Source organism: Scyliorhinus canicula, chromosome 5 (assembly GCF_902713615.1).
Source record: "Scyliorhinus canicula chromosome 5, sScyCan1.1, whole genome shotgun sequence".
Lineage (NCBI taxonomy): Eukaryota > Metazoa > Chordata > Chondrichthyes > Carcharhiniformes > Scyliorhinidae > Scyliorhinus > Scyliorhinus canicula.
This window is the reverse complement of record NC_052150.1, coordinates 72,367,300-72,391,702: the sequence shown is the minus strand read 5'-3', so window position 1 is coordinate 72,391,702 and position 24,403 is coordinate 72,367,300. Positions and strand designations below refer to the sequence as shown.

General features: G+C 45.8%; 1 protein-coding gene across 4 annotated transcripts in view; it reads right to left on the bottom strand.

Moving 5' to 3' along the window:
• adcy2a (adenylate cyclase 2a) overlaps positions 1 to 24,403 on the bottom strand; it is an 840,666-nt gene that overhangs the window by 148,414 nt on the left and 667,849 nt on the right. For all 4 annotated transcript variants that reach the window (XM_038797200.1, XM_038797201.1, XM_038797204.1 and 1 more), the window contains exons 9-10: positions 13,614 to 13,772; positions 1,418 to 1,550 (exon numbers count right to left, since the gene is read on the bottom strand). In XM_038797200.1, the coding sequence (XP_038653128.1) occupies positions 1,418 to 1,550; positions 13,614 to 13,772 (292 nt within the window). The remainder of the gene's footprint in view (positions 1 to 1,417; positions 1,551 to 13,613; positions 13,773 to 24,403) is intronic.

Below are 24,403 nucleotides of genomic sequence, written 5' to 3'. Positions count from 1 at the left end.
TAAGTAAACAAAATAGTGATTTTTCATTGATTCTGCCTGGACTGCTCTTTAGCTTCCAGGCAGGGGTGACTGATCGGGGGGCGAGGGGTGCGGTCTCTGTTTGGTATGGTTTCTGATATTGGTTTCTCTGATATGGGGGGAATACTCTTATATGAGGCGTTCTCTGATATGGGAGGTTTCTCTGATTATAACTCCACTGCTGATGTTGGGCAGTGGAGAATCCCCCCATACTATACAGTCCTTTAAGTAGGCATCCAATTCTCCAGGAATTGTTCCAAATTTATTCTTAGCCCCCAAGGGGTTATTTCCAATCCTTTTCCATCCTTTGAACTTTTAACCTGAACCGTCTTTCACAGTGAATGTTTTCCCCTCTCGAGATTCTTCTTCCAGGGCAGGCTGGACAAATCCCACGTAACCCACGCTGTCGGAAATCGGCCGGTCGGGGTTGGAGCACGTGGGGCAGGCCTCAGGCAATGGCCTAAGGCGATGGTTAATCGGCGCGGCGTACTCTTGGAGTATGATGCTTTTGAGGGGGCGGAGAGTTAAGAAACCGCTGCCATTCCTGATTTCGGCGCCAAAACAGAATCTCCGCCCCGTCGCCGAACGCGATTTCAGCATCGGGGAGTGAAGAAAACAGCCCCTGAGCCCACTTTAATCTCTAACAATCAAATTACCCTGGCTTGCTGTCGGAAATACTTCAGAACAGGTCACACAACACTTTCCTTTTACCGTAAAATCTTAGATACCTCTTAATTGTAACAGCAACAGGTTGAATTTTGGCAGTCATTGATTTTATCATCACATTTTTATTTCACTGAAAGAAAATTCCAACAGGCAACAAAACCCACAACAAATTTGCCCAATCTTTCTCTTTTTTTAAATAAATCTAGAGTACCCAATGATTTTTTTTTCCAATTAAAGGGTAATTTAGCATGGCCAATCCACCTACCCTGCACATGTCTGTCTTGTGGCGTGAGGCCCACGCAGTCACGGGAGTATGTGCAAACTCCACACGGACTCCTCGGCGCCGTGAGGCAGAATTGCTAACCGCTGCACAACTGTGCCGCCTACACCAAACTTCATGCAACTTCAGGAGTCACATGAAAATTTGAAATAATCACTTCAAACAATCTCCAGCTTCTGCTGTTGACAGATCTTGGTATTTTGATTTTGTATTTATCCACCAATGAAGCAACAACGCTTAAAAAAAAACACTTCACAACACTGAGGATCACAAAGTGCAAACAGGTTAAACCAACAAATCAGAAATATAAGTGCAAATAGAACTGATCTCCTCGGATTTTGAGTGCCAAATTGCCAGAAATTGGTGGTCACAGATGGTCAAAATTCCTGGGTTTGAAAAAGGCAATTTGAAGAATTATACCATAAAGGGAAGAGGAAGATAATTAACACTTACCTTTGGGTTAATTACTAAGTGGGTCGTGATGCCATGCTCCTTCAGATAGGGGTCTCTGATGTGACCATTACCATCCTCCACTTTATAAGCTCCATTTAAATTCTCCAGTGTGACAGAAGTGATATGAACACGTCTAGCATGGTTAAAAATAAGACAAAGTCGGAAAGTATGAGTCAAAGATTACAAAGTAATGTGGAAAGTAAATATTAAGAATCAGAGACATACTATATGGCTATGATGTAGTTCAAACTTAGCCTACAGGCATACATGGATTCCAGCCATTAATTTTTGCTAATGGGTCAGATTTCCATCATTTAATGGAGGTGTGAATTGGGTCATAAAATGCTGAAGTTAGATTTGCCTCTGCCTTCCTGACTCCACACCGTTTTTGTCTGGCCTTTTGATAGGTTGATAAGGCTTTGGTTGTAAAACACACAGAAGGTGGTCCCCATTGTGAGTACCACAGAAAAAATATGAGCGGAATTTAATTAAGTGGGAACAAAGTCCCATAGCTACGTCACTCGCAGCGTCGAGAAACACAAAGCTATAAAACTGCACCCAGGTTAGATAGAGGGCTGTTGCTCGTTCTGGGTGAGTGTGCTTAACACTCAATTTGGCTCTGTTTCGTTCCTTAGCTCTAGAGTCGCCAGGTATCGTTAAGATACCGCCATAAGTTTCAAGTTCAAGTTCAAAGCAATAAATCCATACACCAGTTAGTAAGTTCAAACAAGACACGTTTATTGTATTACAGTAATCTACTAATCATGCATATAAAACTATAAGACTAGGCTAATCCTACCGCTAATAGGCCAAATACTTATCTGGATAAGGGGACTGCCGGATCAGGGAACAACAGCCTCTAGCTTTGTCCTGGGTCCGCAGGCAACCAGTAGTTATGGACTAAAGGGGGTCAGGAGTGTCTACTCTCGTAGTGTGCGTTGTGACACTTACTTGTTGGCGGCTACTGTCCAGGCCTCTCCTCCTCAAGGTTCTTCTGTTGCAACGGTGTTCTGCTGGGAGGGCTGGTTGGTCAAGGAGAGGCTGGCAGAGAGAGAGAGAGCTGGGATCGCGGTCTCTGTCTTATACTCCTCTCAGGGTCTTGCGCCCACCTGGGCGGACACTCTATACTCTCGCAATCGATTGGGACTCTTCCCAATCGATTGATTTGAATTCCCCAATAACGGGGCAGTACCTCGATCACTGGGACGGTTCTTAGGACTTATTGTTTTGGACTTCTTTGGCGCCGAAAAGTATGGCCTTCCATTCAATGTATCAATTTGTGTTTAACTTGTTTCCATTGTGCCTGGGGATCGCCCGGTATCACCTAATTAGTATGCTAACTGTTTCTTGTCATAGTGCTGTCTGGTTTCTGCAGCAGTCAAAACTGGTTTCTGCAGTAGTCTGAATATACAAGCGCTTTGCAAGCTGCTTGCTTTTACAACATGTCCAATTTCCTTGCATTCCTTGCAATCTTCCATTTTGTGTTGGGCAGTGGTCACCCCAGGTGGCTACAGGGCCTCAGTGGAAACTTGCGGCCGATGGCGCACATAGTCCTGTTGCCGGAACTCCTCAGTATAGCAAGAGTTTAGGATGCCATTTTTACATGTATGCAGGTGACACAGAAAGTGGGTGGGGATAGAAAGGCCGATGGGCTGTGAGGGTTGAAGGATAGAGGGCTAAATATTTATGGAAGTAAATGGGCTGTCGTCACAGAGAACTAAGGCGGACCTTTTAAACTGCCCACCTGTTCGGCCGAGGGCGACAGGCCCATCTCCCACGATCAAATATCAGGTCTGAAGGGGCACAAAATGCCTTGGGAGTGAAAATCTAGCCCTTTATTCCCAATTCCCTAATACCCATGTACTCCAAGTAAATATTTTCCTCCCTTTTAACCGCATCAATTCATTCAGTAATCAACAGAGGAAATTAAACCATTCCATTTTCCTTCCCTAATTCTTAAAATATAGTTAAATTGAAAACATTGGGCTGGAAATTTGCCTTGCTTCATTAATTAACAGCAATAAACAATTAGTTTTGTTCCAATAAGAAAAATTCTAATAAGTAAACTAACTGAATTGAGGAGTTCCATTGCTTCACTACTTATGTTAGTGCCTCTAGTATCAAAGTTTCCTTTCATGTTTGAAGCAACATAGTTAATTAAAGATTATACAATGTCTTATATATTTTACGGAAATGAAATGAATGAATGTGTGTAATTATCCCTCCTGCTTTGCCAGTTTTGTTTTCTTGATGCATGTGTGAAATCTTTGCCATTACCCATCATCGTTTCCTCTCGCGTTTGTTTCCCATAGTCTTATATTTTGTAATATTTTTTACATGATTCATTTAAATGAAATACTTATAGAATTTACCACAAAATCATGTTTCTCTAATTGCTACTTTAAATTGCTACATTGTGTATTTTAGGTTTGCCCTATTATGTATTTTCTTTACATTTACAGAATGATCTGTTTGAGATGCACGCAGAACAATACTTTTCACTGTACCTTGGTACACGTGACAATCAACCATTCCAATCCAATCTAAGTGGACCACAAAATTGACAAGTCTAATCATGAATAAACAAAAATTAACCATAATACCAACTAAATTATTGATGGTGTGTCATTACAAGGAGCAGGATTGTCCGGCCTCCCATCTGCCTGTTTCTCAGCATCGGAAGGTGGTACACCGTTCACTGGTTGTTCTCTGGAGTTCTTAGCTCCCGCCGCTGTCAATGGGCATTCTCATTGAAACCACCCCACACCGAGGAGGTGTGCGGCTGGCATGACCAGAGAATCTCACCGGCGTGAATAGCCAGGACCTCTTGCTTTCCAGGGTGATTTGGACCACAGCACAGTGCAAAATCCATAACAATGAGTGGCATGAGGTGTACTGGCTGCTAGATGAAAATCGCTTATTGTCACGAGTAGGCTTCAATGAAGTTACTGTGAAAAGCCCCTAGTCGCCACATTACGGCGCCTGTCCAGGGAGGCTGGTACGGGAATTGAACCATGTTGCTGGCTTACTTGGTCTGCTTTAAAAGCCAGCGATTTAGCTGAGTGAGCTAAACCAGCCAGATTGGCTCTACTCGGGGGGGGGGGGGGGGGGGGGGACAGAAAGTTGCTAAACAAGGCTTTTAAAATAAATATCTTGTTGAACCCTCTTAAATTACTCTAAGGAAGACTTGGCTATTCTCCAAGATGGGCAGAAGGATATTCCTACGGCATGAGCCAGGCGGGTGCTGGAGATGTGCCCATAGTACGTAGGGTACATGTCCCATTAAAATTGCATTCAAAAGAATAAAAGAAAAGTCAGCCAAAAATAACCTTTAACAAGCTTGAGGATAAATATTTGTATGTCTTCAAAATATATTTCATTGTTATATAATTTATAGACAAATTAAATATCTCCATTATTGTTTATAGGAAGCTAAGCTGTGGCTTTAAAAAATGATAAACCCTACGGTCTTTTGAAACAGATTTTACAAAAGCATAAATTATTTAGATGCTGTTTATTAGTAGATGAATTCATATTTGTGCACTATTAAATTATTCAGTATCTGTGGCCTACTTATTTTAGCACCAGATATACTTTTTAATGATGTAATAAGTTCTGCTAAAAATATTTAATCTCATTTTTAATATTGAATTAAAACTCATTAGTGTGACATCAATAAAAACCGAGATGCCATGTTCTTTAACTTGCCAACTTGTTTCATCTATGTCAATATTTCTTTTTGGCAACTAATTAGAATATCGTAAAATAAAACTAATGATGTACGAATTTGATATGAATTCTTCAAAGTAAATCACACTGCAATTTAGCACTGGAGCTGCAAGCATGTTTCCTGAATAAAATACCATTAAAACATAATATTGCATGATTCCTAAATGTTCAATTAAACAATTTGAGAGGAGACCTATTACAATGGTTGTATAAGACATTCAAGTGTAAACAGTAAAACTTCATGGGGTAGAATTTGCACCTGCCATCCCGAGAGTTGGTGTATAAGGTGCAGCCACCAACTCTCGAACTGCCACTGCCATTTAACGCTCTTTAGCATTGAGTCCGAATGGGCGAGACATCTGTCCGCCATGGAAGGAGGTCCTGCCTACGAGAGCTGTTGGCCAATCAGATTGAATGACAACTCTTCAACTTGGTCAGGCAGAATTCTACAGTGGCCACAAGCGGTACTGCAAAGCTCTGCCTGGGACTAAGTCCTCGGACCATTGAAAAGGTAAGTCTCGGAGACGGGAGGTTGGGGACACCCTGGGGCGGGGGCAATCGTGGCATTGGGGGCTAGGTCAGGGAGGAGGGGGTCTCCGAGCTCCAACATTGGGGGGGGGGGGGGGGGGAAGAGAGAGAGAGAGAGAGAGAGAGAGAAGGTGGACAATTTCTTTTTAAAAAAATTTAGAGTACCCAATTATTATTTTCCAATTGGCAATTTAGCATGGCCAATCAACCTAACCTGCACCTCTTTGGGTTATGTGGTGAAACCCACGCAGACACGGGGATAATGTGCAAACTCCACACAGAGAGGGACCTGGGGCCGGGATTGAACCCCGCTCCTCAGTGCCATAGGCAGCAGTGCTAACTACTGTGCCACCATACCGCCCCATTAAATTCTGAGGGTGCCTACAGAGCAAGGCACCACTCCCCCATATCTCCCAAGAAGGGGACATGTTTAAATGTCACTTTTCCACCCTACCCGTACTTGCTCCTGCCAACTTAGAAATGAGGCTGGGTGGGTGAAGGCCTTTAATTGGTCAATAAGCTTAACAGATGAATAGGCAGGTTTTCTGCTCGAGGTCCTACACTCCCAAGTGTGAAATTGTGTCTGGGTTTGGGAAGGTGGGTCCCTCAGGTAGGTTAGGCTTGGGAAGGTGGGTTCTTCAGGTGGGTTAGGTTATGTCGGGAGGCTGAAGTGTTCCAGGTTGGTGGTCAGGGGTGTGGCAAGGGTTTTTTCATCTGTGAGGCCTTCAACCCATCTTTAACTATTGTGGGTACCCATAACAGCGTCAACTACAGCTGCTGCCTGTCTTCCCTACCAAAAACTTCCAGGACAGGGCCCTGTTCTTGGTTATATGCTGAAGTTCACTTTAATTCCCTTTGACTGTGAGCAGCCTCAGGCTTCACAGCTGAAGTCTATTGCTAATAAGGAATTGGCCTTGTTCGTTATGAGAACACTTGATAGCTGCAGGTTGTGTTTGCTGTTTGCTCCTACTTTTGGCTGCAAATGCCTAGAGGCTGCTATTGCTGTTTCCTTCCTTTCCTGTAGCCGGAAAGAAGGTCAATTTTTTCTAAGATACCTGGGTTCTGGAACACGGGGCTCAGGGAGGCATAGGAGTCCAGAAGGCAACTGGATTTGAAGCAAGAAGACGCTGCAGGACCTGGTGTGCGACATTGATCCAAATGGGCCAACCGATGATGCCATCGATGAAATGCTTTCGCAGATTGCTGATTCTTTAGTTGCTGGTGTGGTGAGTGCTGCATGTAACTGGCACATCACTGTGGGTTAAACAGACTGGAAGTCAAGGATGTTCAACTGCACCTTGTGCGCCAGTGGAATATGTGGATGCCAGGATTTTGTTCTGGTGAGATTGGGCCATGTGGGAGGGTCTGCACAGCTGCGGTTTCTGGGTGGAGAATGGCATTGATACATGGAACAAGTAACGCATTGATGGACAGATCATTTCTGTGACAACGATCTGAACATGATAACACATTCTCAGTCTTCTCCACCGTTTCTTTTGAGGAACACGCAAGAGGTGATATCGTATGTTTGTTTTCTTTGTGAAAATTAGCTGATACAGCTTTGTCCTGCTACCAATATGGAACGCTGATGTTTTCATGTTGTTTAATGGTTAGTGTAATTGTGCAATGTTGCGTTGTTGATTTTCAAATCTTTATTACTGTTGACGTCTAATAAACAAAATATTCTCAAGTTGTGCTGCAGGTTGTGTTTTCTGATTGCTCCTGCTGGTAGCTGCAAATACTTGAAGGCCATGTGTTTGTTTGCTGCTGCCTCTTCTGCTTCTGTGGCCTGGAGTATGGGAAGGGAGGATGTAAAGAGGAAAGGGGTACTATCTCTCTCTCCTCTGCTATGCTCTGGTATGTTATTCCCACCTTTGTGGGTCAACTGCTTGGAGCTGCAGGAGGGGGGAGAGAGGCCGAGTGACCCGAATGCTGTTGCGCCTGCCTGGAGGCTGCGTTCTTGTTTCCTGCCACCTTTTTTACTCCTGTGGGCTGCAGTGAGGGAAGGGAGGGTGTTAGATGAACTGCTAGCAATGCTAGAGAAGGTTAAGGGTTGCTTGTTCTCTCTTCTGGCGTATGTCGGTGTGCTTACTCCCACACTTCCAGTGTGATTACTCCCACCTCTGATGGTTTACTGCTGGGAGCTGGGGAGGGGAAGAGAGAGGCGAACTGATCCAAACGTGTGACTTGATGATGGCATTGAATAATCACTTTTACAGATTGCTGGCAATTTTATTTTACTGTTGCTTGTTTCATGTTTCTTGCTTGGAGGCTGCGTGTTTGTTTGCTGCCGCCTCTTTTGCTTCTGTGGCCTCGAGCGAGGAATGGGAAGCTGTATGATGAGCTGCTACCAGTGCTAGAGGGTTGGAAGGGGTGCTCTTTCTCTCATCTGATATGCCCTGCATCGGTGTGACTTTCCGGTGTGATTATCCCACCTTTGAGGGTCTACAGCTGGGACATGCAGGAGGGGGAGAGAGGGGCGGATTGCTCTGACGCTTCATAAGGGTGTTGACAAAGTGCGTTTGCAGATTGCTGGTGACTTTATTGTATTGTTGATTATTTCATGTCTGGAGGTTAGGGACTGAATTCTCCACCCCACCAAGCCACATTTCTATTTTCACCCCGCTGGCGGGATGCTTCGTTTCGCCGACCAGTCAATAGGGGTTTCCCATTGTGGGGCAGCCCCACGCCATCAGGAAACCCCCGGGCTGCGGGCAAAACAGAGCATCCTGACGGCGGAGAATCCAACCCTGTGTATTTGTTTGCTGCTGCCATTTATGTGTCTGTGGCGTGGAGCGAGACTTGCTACCAGCGCTGGAGAGGGCGAAAGGGGTGCTCTTTCTCTCTTCTGGCATGTCTTGCATCGGTGTGAATTTCCGGTGTGATTATTCTCACTGATGGTATACTGCTGGAGGCCGCGGGAGGGGGAGAGAGGGGTGGGCTGCTCTGCATGGGCCACTTGGCAAGAGTGGGGTTGTATAAAGGTACTACGGATCAGAGGAGGGCACCTGGTTACGGTCTCCCTAATGTTCCCGGCAGGAGTCTGGGATCTAGTGGCTCTTGCTGTGATTAGGGGTGAGTGTGCAGAACAAGTTTCTCTAGCTTCCTCACAGCACTAAGGACCCGGGTTCGATCCCGGCCCCAGGAGTGGAGTTTGCACATTCTCCCCATGGTCACGTGGGTCTCACCCACACAATCCAAAGATGTGCAGGGTAGGTGGATTGGCCACGCTAAATTGCCCCTTAATTGGAAAAAAAGGAATTAGGTGCTCTAAATTTATTTTAAAAATTAAAAAAAACCATTTCTGCAGCATGACCGGCTTGCTGGACGGCACTCTGAGAGAAGGCAGTACACGCAAGGGTGGGGGAGGCTTGGGCGATTTGACGGTTCCAGGATGGAGTCCTAACTGATTGTCAGTCTATCGCCTCCAATTCCTTTTGTGAGAGCCACGAAAAATTCAGCACGAGTTTGTAGAGTCAAACAGAAAATAACTTTATTTACAACAAAATGTACCAGCAGTTCACTACTGGTTTCCTCTCTGGCCGGTTCCACACTGGCCAGCTCTATTTATACAGCTGCACTGCTAATGATTACCCTACCTCCTCTCATTGGGGGAGCTCATATTCCTCAAGGATTATGGGGTAACCAACTGTCTCCAGAGAATAGAATCCAGGCAGGTTATAACAATACCAAAATGAATGGTAGTGTTTGTCCCGTAGAGAATGTCCTTGAGTACTGGTGGCAGCCCAGGTGGCCAGATGGCGGAGAAGGCAGCACCCCATGTACAGGGTGGCACCGCACACCCACAAGACCCAGCCGCCCAACAGGCCGAGGAGGCATGCAGAGGGGGATGTCAGCGAAGGCCCAAGGTGTTTAGGCATCGTTGATCTTTTGAGGCGATGTCGGACAGCATGTGCCGGAGGAGACGCTGTCACAACAAAGAGACAGTGCAGCACCTGTGCCATATCCTCAGGGACTTGGCACGCCATGGAAAAGGAGGAGGCCCTCCCCCCATGGCAACGGATTCATTCCAGGGCTCAAGTGGCGACATGTGCAGCATATCACAAGCTACAGACCAAATGCATCTGTGAGATCATGATGCCCTGTATGCCCGACAGCACAATATATTAACTTTGAGCTGGCCAAGCCCACCAAGTTGCCCGGGCAGCAGATTCTTTGCCATCTCCAGGATGCTCCAGTTCCAGGGAGCATTTAATGGCACGCATGTCGCCTTGCGCGCACCAAGACTTTAGGGAGTGCTCTTCATTAACAGGAAGAGGTTCCGCTCCCTGAAAGTTCACTCATGTGTGACCATCACCTGCAGATCATGCACATTTGTGCCTGCTTCCCAGGGAGCATGCATGAGAACTACACTCTGAGATCCCGGGCATCTTCGAGGACCACCCCAGGATGACGGGTTGGCTCTTGGGGGGATAAGGAGTACTGGCTAAGGTCCTGGCTGCTGACACCTGTGTGGAGGCTGGAGACTGAGACTGAGACCTAATATAACGAGGCTCATGTTGCCACCCGTGCAATCATTGCGCGAAGCATCAGACTGCTCAAGAAGTGGTTCCAATGCCTGGACCACATTGATGGTGAACTGCAGAACATCCTCAAAGAGGATCTCCCGCTTCATGGTGGTCTGCTATGCCCTCCATGACCCGGCACAGCAGTGCGGCAGCATGCTGGAGGAGGAGGAGGAGCGACATGGGGCCTCGTCTGAGGAGCCGGAGCAGATAGTGGTTGAGCCAGGGGATGAGTCAGAGGGTGTAGGACAGGCAACAGCAAGGGTCTGGCATGCTGGAGGAAATGAAAATGAAATGAAAAATAAAAAGGAGACCCTCATCCTCTCCCTCTTCTCACAGGACAAGGTTTTGTTCTTCAGCTCACCCCCATTCTTCTTGTTCCCCCATTCCCCTCCTTCCCTCTCCATAATAATAATTAATAATCTTTATTGTCACAAGTAGGCTTACATTAACACGGCAATGAAGTTACTGTGAAAATCCCCTCGTGTACACTGCGGGAGAATTCAGAATGTCCAAATTACCTAACAGCATGTCTTTTGGGACTTGTGGGAGGAAACCGGAGCACCCGGAGGAAACCCATGAAGACACAGGGAGAACATACAGACTCCGCACAGATAGTGACCCAAGCCAGGAATCGAACCTGGGACCCTGGAGCTGTGATGCAACAGTGCTAACCATTGTGCTACCGTGTCACCTTGATAATCTTTATTGTCACAAGTAGGTTTACATTAACACTGCAATGAAGTTACTGTGAAAAGACCCCTCCCCAACCAACTACTCTGTTCCACCCTCCCAGAGTCTGTGAAACATTACCCCAGGGTGATGGGCCTCTGTCAGTACTGCCAGCGGATCATTTACAAGACATGTGAATGATGAAAACTTGCTTTGAGGTAATCTCTGGTGCTCTTCAGTTTATGCCAAAATCTGATTCCGGTCTTTCTGTGTACAGCACGCTCACACCCATCCACTGAACTGAGTCTGAATTGTGGACCACTGTGACTGAGGGATGGGGGTGGGGGAAGCGAAGGGCAACAGGGGGTGGAGGTGCAGGAAGGCCTGCTGTGAAGATTAACGTTACGGAGGCTCCCCAAATATCAGGTGCAACATTTTGTAATAGTGAACAATTGACATTTCCATTTCTCCTAAGTACAGATTGTGACACACACACACACACACACCCTCCCCCCTCCCCACCGAGGGCCAACTCAGTGATCCTCAATCTTCCTGATTTTACCTGGATACTGCTACGGCTAGGTGTCCCCCCAGGATGCATGTGGAGGCAGCCTGCTGCTTTTGCACCTTGTGGCATTTGATGGCCTTGGCAGGCATCCTCAGGAGGGCCTGGAGCCGAAGGGGTCTGGCTGACTTACCAGTGTCACTGGCATCACTGTGACACCCTGTTCTGCTGGCTGCACTTGAGAACCATCGGAGTCAGGAGCGAGAGATTCGCAAGAACTAGGGATCACTGTCACCTTCTTGGTACCAAACCCGAAGTTGGCCTTCCGTGCTTCCTCCTCCCTGATGTTGCCCGTAAGGCCTTGAGGGGGGGATGGTCCTCCACAGGATGGAGGGGCTGCTGGAGTGAGGTCCAGAGGCCTCTGCGTTATCTGGCTCTGCCAGTCCTGGTGCCTCCCCATTGTCTGCACGATGGTGTCAGCACCTTCAGTGATGCTCCTTAGTGACTGGACCATGCTCTGCAGTGCCTTGGTAATGTCTAATGTCCACCTGCATTTTGTGCATGTCCCTCAGCTCCTGAAACATGATGTTGAGGCCCTCAGCAATGGTCCCACAGACTGAGTCATGCCTTGGACTCCACCACTCAGGACGCTGACCTCGTGCTCCAAGCTTTCCACTGCATTCACCAAACTAGCAGTGTTGGCTTCAGTGCCATGCATCATCAGCATCACCTCCTGCATCTGTAGCCTTTGAGACTCCTCCAATCGGCTATGGACTCGCTGGAATATGGTTGTCATCCCCTCCTGAATCTCACGGCTCCATCAGATGGAGATCCTGCAAGAGAATGGACATGTGGTCAGTGAGAGGAAGGATCATTTTGTCTGACATGAACAACTTGAGACAGGTCATCTGGATGAAGGAAAATGGATCCTCACCTCTGTGGTGCAGGCTAACCTCGTTGTCGGTAATTGCTCTCTTCTCGGTCAATCTTCAGGGCCCATTCCTCACAGAGTGCGAGGACTCTGATTCCCCCGTCTTGGCCTTTTCCCGTTTATTATGGGCTATCTTTTCCTGAGGGGACAAAGAGAGGGCTTTGTGAGCCGCGTGCTTGATGGATCAGGGAGGTTTATGGCAGGTTGCATTTGTGGGCACCGGAACTAGACATGAATGGGTTGTGCTGGTGTGTACCAGGGGGTACTGAGGAACAAGCATGAAGGTAGAATGTGGGGAAAGTGCAAGGTATCAGGCTCTGATGTTTTTTTTTGGCGTGTGCGGTGCTTGGGAATTTTATTGGTGGCAGGCAGGACTGATGCCAGGAGAGAGGTGGTAACTTACCCTTGCAGCTCGGTGGAAACCATTATACGGCACAGCCATCGAGAAACACCCTGCCAATTATGCCCAAAACGACACTTAGAAATGTTTCCATTAACACGGCATGGTGGCACAGTGGTTAGCACTGCTGCTTCACAACGCCAGGGACCTGGGTTCAATTCCTGTTTTGTGTGACTGTCAATATGGAGCTTGCGTTTTCTCCCAGCGTCTGCATGGATTTCTTCCTGGTGCTCTGGTTTCCTCCCACAGTCCCAAGAAGTGACGGTTAGGTGATTGGCCATGTCAAATTGCCCCTCATTATCCAAAGATAGCAGGTTAGGCGGGGTTGCGGGATAGGGCAGGGGAGTGGGCTTCTGTAGGGTGTTGTTTCAGAGGATCAGTGCAGACTTGATGGGCTGAATGGCCTCCTTCTGCACTGTAGGAATTCTATGATTCTAACCCGCGCTCTAAATTTCTCATCCAGGAATGTCCAACCACGATGCTGAGTTCTTTTTCTGTTGCCTTTGCCTCCACAGCCACATTTCTGGCTCGGAGACCAGGGCAGCACGGTAGCATAAGTGATTAGCACTGTGGCTTCACAGCGCCAGGGTCCTAGGGTCTGCACTGAAGTTGGTAGCTGAGAGGAAAAATTGTCATTAAAGTGTAATATTGAAGGAGTAGCATGGAATGACAAGTGACTGCAACAGTTGCTCAGAATGTATTGGCACTGTTGTGTTACTGGATCAAGCATTTTTGAAACAATTGTTCCACTCGGAGGGAAATCAGCCAGGATTTGTGAGCGGGATATGACACTTGCGTAAGAAAAACTTGGTTGCCATTTTTCATCCTAAATAAGGATATAAATCAACATTAGAAAATATATTTGGTACTTTGATATTTCAGATATGAATGGTGCACTTGCTTACCCTGGAACACCTCCAGCTTCCATGTGATTTGCAAGAGTAACATCATGTGACCAGACGTCATATTGCCACTTCTGTAATCCAATGACTCCACAAAGAACATTCCCAGAATGTACTCCAACTCGCATGTTTATATCAACTCCTGTGGCATCCCTTACCTTCCTTAAAAATAAAAGATGAAGATGACAATGAACAACTTTTCTTCTAGAATGAGTACAAATTCAAACACAAACCCATTGCAGGATTCCAATGATGAAAACTCTCTTCAGAGTTGTTAGGCAGACAGTACTGGCTGGTAAAAGAGTAGATATGTTTTTACACCCCCATAACCCCCAAGCCCATTTATCTGTGAGCTGGGATGGTGAACCAGCTAGAGGAAATTGTGAGCTGCATTGGAATGCTCTGATTGCCATCCGCAGCTTGTTGGTATTACACAGATGAAGCCAGAGATCAAATCCAAGTAAACCTTCATAGAATTTACAGTGCAGAAGGAGGCCATTCGGCCCATCGAGTCTGCACCGGCTCTTGGAAACAACGCCCTACCCAAGGTCAACACCTCACCCTATCCCCATAACCCAGTAACCCCACCCAACACTATGGGCAACTTTGCACACTAAGGGCAATTTATCATGGCCAATCCACCTAACCTGCACATCTTTGGACTGTGGGAGGAAACCAGAGCACCCGGAGGAAACCTACGCACACACGGGGAGGATGTGCAGACTCCGCACAGACAGTGACCCAAGCCGGAATCGAACTTGGGACCCTGGAGCTGTGAAGCAATTGTGCTATCCACAATGCTACCGTGCTGCCCCTTGGGCCACCGTTTTCAAGACCAAGTTCCAAATTTGCTCACTTTTCTCCAGTTTTGGTGCGGTTTCTGAGCCAATATGTTCCAGAACTAAATAAAAGCAATCTACACAAGTAGAGCCACTTTTACTTATTCATTCTGCTAGTGTTTTCCTGGCAATGGACTCATCAAACAATTACTGTTGAGATAGAATGACTTGTCTGCTTTCACTTGCAAATTGATTCTGAATGTCAAGTTTTTTAGGAAAGTAATGACCTGATGGAAACTTCACACATCAACAGATTGTAATTGTTTTATTAAGTATTTATTCATATGTAAATCACGTTTTATCACCAGTAGTCACTTTCCAATTTTACACCAACCTCAAAAGCCAATTTCAATATGACATTCTGTTTGGTCTACCTTAACATGTTGTGTAGTTCTGAAGAAAAGAGGAACTTTCTCTCCTTTGATGATTCATAACTTTTTAATCTACTGTTCAGGAGACAAGTGATCAAATGCTTAAAAGATGAATTAAAAAGAATGACACAGCAAGAGATGGAGCCAGAATCTTCACTGTCAACATGTGAGACTACGAGTAGAGCATCAAAAAGATCTGGGAGTCAGTTATCGGAGGTCATGTCAATATCAATTATTATCACAAATATCGTACCCTCATCTCCTGCTTTCACACGAGAGCACTAGCAATGAAAATTATCATGGGTCTTTTATGCACCCTTTTCAACGTACTCTTAATAGTGAAACTACCTGGGCGGAATTCCCCCCACCCCGGGTGAGAGAATTGCTGGGCCGCTGCCACGCCGCCCCCACCCCTCCCCCAAACCGGTGGGCCGAGATTCATGGCTGGCCGCTGGGAGAATCGCCTCTCGCCATTTGTAACGGGCGAGCGGCGATTCTCCAGCCCGGATGGGCCGAGCGGCCTGCCCAACATGACGAGTTCCCGCCGGCGCCGTCCACACCTGGTCGCTGCCGGCGGGAACAGCGCGGGATCGCTGGGGGTGTGGCCTTTGGGGGGGGGCCTCAAAAGGGGTCTGGCCCGCGATCGGTGCCCACCGATCGGCGGGCTGGCCTCTCTGAAGGAGGACCTTTCTTTCCTCCGCCGCCCCGCAAGATCCATCCGACATCTTCTTGCAGGGCGGCTGCGGGGAGGACGGCACCACGCCAACCTGCGCATGCGCGGGTGATGTCATTTACGCGGTGCCAGCCACATCATTTACGCGGCACCGCTTTTATGCGGCGCCGCAGCCTGGCAAATGTAAATGACGCGGCATCGCTCCTAGCCCCCCGGGGGTGGGAGAATAGGGGGCTGGGAACGGCCTCCGACGCCGGAGTGAAACACTCCGGTTTTCACTCCGGCGTCGGGACTTAGTCTCCCGATGGGAGAATTGAGCCCCCATTCCCACAACAAAGGGCTAAAAAGGATGTAGTACATATTGTGCTCAACTTTAAAAAAAAACAGACTTTCAGTGGTGGGCATGGAGTAGGAGGTCGCGTATTTGGTAGCTCCCGCTCGTGACGGACGTTTGGGACCTTTTCTCCCGACTTTTTTGGAATTTTACTGGAAAAACTTTTGGCGGGTGAGATAGTGAGGAGGAATCTCCCACCAGTACATGGAAACGTGGACCAGGCAGCTAACGGCCAACATTAGAAGGCTCTTAAATGTGATCATGGTGCCCTCAGAGGGAAAGGAGGTGGAGGTAGTAGTCGCGATGGATTCAGATGGGGAGGCACCGGAAAACAAACAGAAATCTTGGGAGGACCGTTATTTTCACGATCTGTCAGTAACAGCGGGAGCATGTCCCACCTTCCAAAGTCCTCCTTCATTTGTCCCACTAGCCAGGTCAAATTTAGTTTATGTAACAGTTCCCATTCCCGTGCCACCTGGATTCCCAAATAAAAGAAGTTTCCTCCCACCACTCTGAACGGCAGCTCTCACAGTCTGCTCTCCTGCTCCTTGCCTGGATCACAAACATGCGAGAGAGGCTGACGTCTTGGCCTTTGCCTCCTTGGTAGCCCGGAGACGGATGTTGCTAGCATGGAGGGACACGAAGCCCCCAAAATCAGAGGTCTGGGTTAGCGACATGGCCGGGTTTCTCAGACTTGAAAAAATTTAATTTGCCTCAAGAGGTTCAATGCTCGAGTTCGCCCGGAGGTGGCAGCTGTTTGTCAACTTCTTCGGGGAAAACTAACTGTCAGCAGAGGCAATAAGAATGGGGGGGGGGGGGAGAAGTAAAGCTATTTTCTGTTTAGGGTAGGTGGGATTTGTTAGGGATGGAGATGGTTTATGCACTGTTCATATTTGTAGTGTTCACTGTTATTATTATAAAATTATAAATACGTTAATAAAATGTTTTGCAAAAAAATCTTTTAATAAACAGGGTATAATGAAACCATATGGTATCACATATCAAATAAAACCTCTTTAATATTACACAATCAGTATCATATTTTTGATTCATAGAATCATTGAAGGATAGAACATAGAACATAGAACAGTACAGCACAGAACAGGCCCTTCGGCCCTCAATGTTGTGCCGAGCCATGATCACCCTACTCAAACCCACGTATCCACCCTATACCCGTAACCCAACAACCCCCCCCCCCCCTTAACCTTACTTTTATTAGGACACTACGGGCAATTTAGCATGGCCAATCCACCTAACCTGCACATCTTTGGACTGTGGGAGGAAACCGGAGTGCCCGGAGGAAACCCACGCACACAGGGGGAGGACGTGCAGACTCCACACAGACAGTGACCCAGCCGGGAATCGAACCTGGGACCCTGAAGCTGTGAAGCATTTATGCTAACCACCATGCTACCCTGCTACCCTGCTGATGCAACAGAGAGTCCATTTGCCCTGTCATGCTAGTGTTGGATCTTTGAAAGAGAACCTTCTGTTGGGTTCCTAAGACATGGGAAGAACTACATCATATGTTCCAAACTCTATCCTTATTGCTATTTTTAGAATTGACTTTTTGCTGAACTAAAAAGATGGCTGCTACAAGAAACCTGACAACAAGGTTTGCGCTTTGTCTGAGAACCAGCGCCAGGAGTTTCAAGAACATATTAATTCCTTTATCAGCTCTGGAATTTCACACATCATTATACAGTCAGTCCCCTTGTAATCACAAAAGGGCAGAACTTGTTATAGCTACAGTGCTGGAAACAGACGCATATCACACCTAGGACTGACTAAGCCCAGTTCAGAAGGGATGCAATTTGCATCTGATGAGTTCACCTTGCTAGTGGAGTCAGTGGGTCGCCTAGGCAATAGCTTCCCAAACACCAGATGTTTAAAGTAGATAGTAACTCTTTCAACCATTAATAACTGGGACGTTAACAGACTTGAAATCAAAGTCAATTCCACATTATTGAGAAGGAAAATCACATGGCTCAATTGACGATTTTATAACCCCTTTACACCTTTGGGAACTGAGAAGTAGTTAGTCTGCTGTTCAAACATCCAATTGGTAAACTATCAAGAAGCAGGTCCCTCGAAGCAGAACACCAACCTGTTCATCAAGTCTGTCTCTGCTGGAAGATTTTGTACTATCGCCTACAGAATCGACTCAGTGAGTATACCTACTTCATCTTGCAAATCAGCACCAAGTAAAAAGCTAATATTATAACCCAGTGCCTCAGATATAATTTCTCTTTGGACTCTGGAACTGATGTGGACTAATATTCACTTTAGTGGTTTTGTACTGTAAAGCTCCTCTTTTAGTGTGAGTGTGTGTGTATGTGTGTACCAAAGTGAACATTTCACAGGGCTCTGCATTGAATTGGGCCTGCCACATTTCTAACCATTTTAGAAGCCTGTCTATGTCCTCTGGAAGTCTGTTACAATCCTTCTGATTGTTTACCACATTCCTGAATTTGAAATAATGTCTTGTATAAGAATATTATTTTTCTCTTAGATAACCATGTGTCACTGAACCTTTACGTGTGTTATCTTCAACATTGCCAACAAGTTCATTATGAGGTATTTTATCAAATGCCTTTTGGAAGTCCATGTGCATAACATCAATCGCATTACCCTCATCAAACCTCTGTAATTTTATTAACAAATTTAATCAAATCTGTCAAGCACAACTTGACTTTAGCAAATCCTTGCTGGCTGTTATTTATTACCCATATTTTCCCAAGTGTCAATTCATTTTGTTTGGGACTACTGTCCTTAAAGGTTTCTCCACCATTCACTTTAGATTGCCTGTTCTGTGGTTTATTACTCTCCCATTCTTTAAACAGGAGTGCAACATTTGTAATCCCAAGTCCTCTAGCAGCCTCTCCCATATCGAAGGAGGATTGGAAGATTGTGGTCAGAGCCTCCATTATCTCCACCTTTGCATCCCTCAACAACCTAGGATGCAATCCATCCAGTTGGATATTTCTGTCTTGAGCACATAGCCAAACCATCATTTATTGGTATCCAATTTCTCCACTATGTCTTGATTTACTGAGACACTGGCAGAATCCTCTTCTCTAGTGAAAGCAAATGCAAGGTACTTATTAGTACCTCAGCTACGCCACTGCTTCCACCAGGTTTCCCTTTTGATCCCTAGCTGGCCTCACACTTCCTCTGGCGACCCTTTTATGATTGTACCTATTTCATGGAAGTGTTATGGGCCAGGGTTTAACAATTCCAAAATGTATTGTGGAGTTCACCTGACCTACAACTTTTTACTAATTTTGGCTAGGATTAGGACAAGAGCCTGCCTTTCAGGTGTTATTCAACAGACTTGTTAGGCGCTTTTAATTTTTAAAAAACAAGCTGTATTCTAAGAATTTAGTTAACATTTGTATAAACACACACAGCAAGAATTTTTATCAATGCCTAGCATAAAGACCCCCACCCAGCTACAGTAATCTATGTATAACCCTTAATGAATTCCCCCTTAACTGTTCCAATTGAATAACAAAAATCCAAGTAAAACCAGAAACCCCTTTTCAAAGGTGTGGCCCAGCGCACAGCATTCTCACTGGTATACAACTGTTGTTATTGTTATTGATTTCAAACAGCAGATTTGAATTCCTTCCAGAAAATAATTATCTCTTTTAAGTTACCAAGCAGTCTGGAACAGCATTTCAAATTAAGATAGAGAAAGACACTTCTTTCTACCAGTGCAGTTCAAACCAGTCCAAAACTCAAAGAAAAAGTAAAAACTCACAGAGCCACAGCCCAGCCCCACCCACACAATGACATCACTGAAGTCATGTGATAAGACAAATCTTTCTTAAAGGGACACTCCCATGACAGAAAGTTTCAGATTCAGGGCATATACTCTCATATAAGTGGGAGCCTGAAGTCTGTTTGAGAATCCTGAAGATTGTCTTGGGAGTGCCCAGACTCTGGATAGATGATTGGAGAAGAGATTGTAAGTGGAACCTGCTGAAGCATATTGCCAAACCAAACCTAGATCCTGCAATCAACAAATGCTTGCTGCCTACCATGTGTAGTTGTGTGTGCTGGTGGTAGACCACCATGTGGTTGGACTATTGAAAGCATTTGCGGTATTTCTCACAGTGAAAGGGTTTCTCCCACATGTGGAACCACCAAGGTTCACACAGGGCACCTGGCTTAGTGAAGCCCTCCTGTAGTGAACCTGTGGAATTCTCTAACACAGGAGGCTGTGGAGGCCAGTCACTGAATGTGTTCAAGAAAGAGATAGATGATGTTTTAGATTTTAATGGCATCAAGGGGTATGGGGGGAAAGAGGGAAAATGGCATTGAGCGAGAGATCAGCGATGGTCACACTGAATAGGGGAGCAGGCTCAAAGGGCAAAATGGCCTACTCCTGCTCCTAGTTTCTATGTTTTTATGAAAGGCTCCTTGCCAATGTAGCTGCATTGGAGGGCAGAAGAATATCTTGCTGCACATGTCTGACCAGAATGTCCTCTTACAACTGTGGCTGCAACCGTGCCACACCAGCTTGTTGGGTCTTAATTAATGTTATTGAGTTAGAATTGCATCCTTGACCATGGCCTCTTCATTCTAAATGAAAGAATATTTATCTCTCTCCACAGATGCTGTCAGACCTGCTGGGATTGTCCAGCATTTTCTGCTTTTGTTTCAGACTCCAGTATCTGCAATAATTTGTTTTGGTTTTATTCATATTATGTTTGTTCCTTTTTTATGCATTTTAATGCTTGAATGCAATATGTATCAGAAAATGAAGCATTTTCATTCCTGACACTGAAAATCATTACGAACATTATTTTCAGTATTATCCAATGAGTGCTTTTCAACTTTGAAAGTGTGAATATTTTAGGCAAAAGAATGAGTGCAGTGAAGTACAATTAAAGAAATGTGGAAAAAGGATATTTATGTATCCAAACTCAAACTAATAATTTTTTTTCTCTGATGCTATTCTTCTCTGTTTGTTGCTGGTTCTCTGGCTTATTTTGTTTTGCGCTCAATTTTTTGGAATCAGACGATGGTCAGAATGTTTCCTCGGAGACCAAAAATATTTGAATATTAGGGTAGATTGTACTAACCAGTGCTCCCGACAAGAGTTTTGTATAATTGCACACCTATTTGGATTTCTTCTGCAGAGATCAGAGCACCCTGCAAAATTGTCCATTAATTTGCCTGAAACATTTATATTAAGTGCACTTTAACTGATCAGAGATAAAAAGGGGATATTACAATACGCCAGTTCAGGAAGTATTAAGTCATCTAATGTTTGCCAGCAGTAGGTCATGTAAAAATTAATCCGGGGATTACTCTTAACATGCCAAAATTGCACTACTCCGTTAAGATGAAAGAAGGCATGCCAGAGCCATCAGAAGGCTGAACTCCTCCATTATACTATCAACCTACAGGACCTGGTCTACTTACCTGACAATAACCAAGGATAATCAGCACCACTTCACACAGCTATATGCTGGAACATTTGTCGCCAATGTAGAGAAGACCAATCGCAATCAAGCATTCTACCTTTTTCTTTACCTGAAATGTCCACCATTGTGTTGACTACAAGTGGCAGATAGCGACCTGGACATAGGCTGGAATGGTTAGCACACACTATATAAGAACATAAGAATGATACAGTGACTAAATGGTCCAGTATTGTTGTATTTTCCAAAGTAAAGGTGGTCATTGATAACAGCAATGTAACCACCTAGGCAACAGGAATGAGTGGTCTGCCTGAGTTTTTGTGTGCAAAGTCGCCTGCACAATGAGACCTGAGGCAGACCATATGTTAGTCCTGGTGCCTAAGTATAATGAAGCACAATCATGGCCAACAGCTGTGGAAGAACTAACTGTTGCGAGGTAAGTGTTTCTAGTGTAGGTCGGGACCTGGATTGGGGCCAGGGATTGGGCTGTGGTTAGTCAGAGTCATACAGTACAAGAGGCCCTTTGGCCAATCAAGTCCGCACTCACAAAACTAAGCTAAATCCACACTAATTCCACTGTCCAGCACTGTGCTCATCCACGTACTTATTAAATATTGTGAAGTTTCCCGCCTCTACTACCCTCCCGGGTGGTGCATTCCAGACTCCCACATTTTTCCTCAAACCCCCTTGAGCCCCCTGCCACTCACCTTAAAATTATGCTACCTCTTTATTAATCCTTCAACTAAGGGGAACAGCTGCTTCCTATCTACCCTGTCCACACTCCTCATAATCTTATGCAATTCATTCAGGTCGCCTCTCAGTCTCCCCTGCTCCAAAGAAACCAACCCAAGCCTATCCAGCCTCTCTTTATAGCTCAAATGCTCCATCCCAGGCAACATCCTAGTGAATGTCCTCTGCACCTTCTCCAGTGCAATCACATGATGTGGTGACCAGAACTGAACACAGTACTCCAGCTGCAGATCAAAGTTTTGTACAACTCCAACATAATCTCCCTGCTCTTAAATTCTATATCACGACTGATAAAGGCAAGTGTCCTATATGCCTTCTTAATTACCTTATAGGTCCTGCCGCCTTCAGGGATTGGTGAATAAGCACCCCAAGATTCCCATGTTCCTCTGAGCTTCCGAGTGTCCTGCCATTCATCAAGTACGCGCTTGTCTTGTGACTCCTTCCAAAGTGCATCATCTCGTACTTTTCAGAGTTAAATTCCAACTGCCATTGAGCTCTCATCTTCCTGCAAACTAGACCTTCTTCCTCACTATTAACAACCCTTCCAATTCTCATGGCACCCGCAAACTTACTTAGCATCCCCCCCTCTCATTCTCATCTATATCATTTATATATATCATGAACAATAAGGAACCTAGCACTGATCCCTGTGGTACTGGCCTTCAGTCACACAAACAGCCTTCCACCACCACCCTCTGTCTCTTACCACTAAGCCAGTTTTGGATCCAACTTGCAAAGTTACCCGAGATTCCCTGTGATGTGTTGGGCAGGCTGGGTCGATGTGGACTGCACTTGATGCAGTGTAGCGAGAGACAGACCTCCAACACTTGATAAGATGCCACACGATTTTATTTAACGTCTTAACTATTATACATGTTCAACTGTGGGTTGACACTATGCTGACTTGATTGGAGACCTGGTACTAGCCTGACCAGACTTACTAGCTACCGCATGGTGTTTGCACTAGCTAACTCACAAACTCTGACTACCTCAGAGGCTGGGTCCAGAGAGAGCGGGAAACCTGGTGCCCTCTGGCTTTATAGTGGTAGTGTCCTGTCTGGTGATTGGCTGCTCTGTTCTGTGTGCTTACTGGTCATTCTGTGTGTCAGTCACTACCTATCTGCACTCCATTACAGCCATGATGCCGGCGTTGGACTGGGGTGAGCACAGTAAGAAGTCTTGCAACACCAGGTTAAAGTCCAACAGGTTTGTTTCAAACACGAGCTTTCGGAGCACTGCTCCTTTCTCAGGTGAATGGAGAGGTATGTTCCAGAAACATTTATATAGACAAAGTCAGAGATGCCAGACAATGCTTGGAATGCGAGCATTTGCGGGTAATCAAATCATTACAGATTCAGAGATGGGGGGTGATCCCAGGTTAAAGAGGTGTGAATTAACTCAAGCCAGGACCGTTGGTAGGATTTTGCAAGGTACCACCACCAAAATGGACCCCATCAGTCTCGCGGCAGACACAGAGGAATTCATCAGGCGAATGAGGCTCCAGGAATTCTACCACAGACCCCAAGAGGCCAACAGCGAACCCAAGGAGACGACCTATGAACCGGAACAGCAGAACCAAAAAGGAAAGATTCGAATTGGACCCCTCCCGAAGACCGCTGCTCTAGACTCAACATGTATGCTCAAGCCGTCAGGAGTCATGTCAATGCCAGCTCCCTCTGACAAAGCCATGGATATCCCTGATCATACGTTGCCTCTCCAAGTGGAGATTAATTTTCGTCTTCAGAATTTTCTCCAATAGTGTCCCTACCACTGATGTGAGACTCACTGGTCAGTAATCCCCTGGTTTATCTCTACTACCCTTCTTGATGAGTGGAACCACATCAGCTGTTCTCTAATCCTCTGGCACCTCACCTGCAGCCAGAGAGGAATTAAAAATTTGGGACAGATCCTTTGTAATTTCCTCCCCTGCCTCTCACAGAAGCCGGGAATACATTCATCCAGTCCTGGGGATTTGTCCACTTATAAGCCCACCAAAACCTCCAATACCTCCTCATTCCCTATATAAAACAGTTCCTCTCCCCAAATTCTGTACCTATATCCTCCTTTTCCCGAGTGAAGACAGATGTGAAGCATTTGTTTAGCACCCTACCAATGTCCTCCGATTGACCCCTTGATACCTTTGGGAGCTACTATTTTCCTGGTTATCCTCTTCCCCTTAATATACTAACAGAATATCTTGTGATTCTCCCGAATCGTACCCCCAAGTGCTCTCCCAATTGCTTTCTTAACTTCCCCCCCTGCACTTTCTATACTTCACGAAGGCCTCTGCTGATTTGTACCCTTTGTACCTGCTAAAAGTCTCTTTCGTATCCAATCCTTATTTTTTTTAAATTTAGAGTACCCAATTCATTTTTTCCATTTATGGGGCAATTT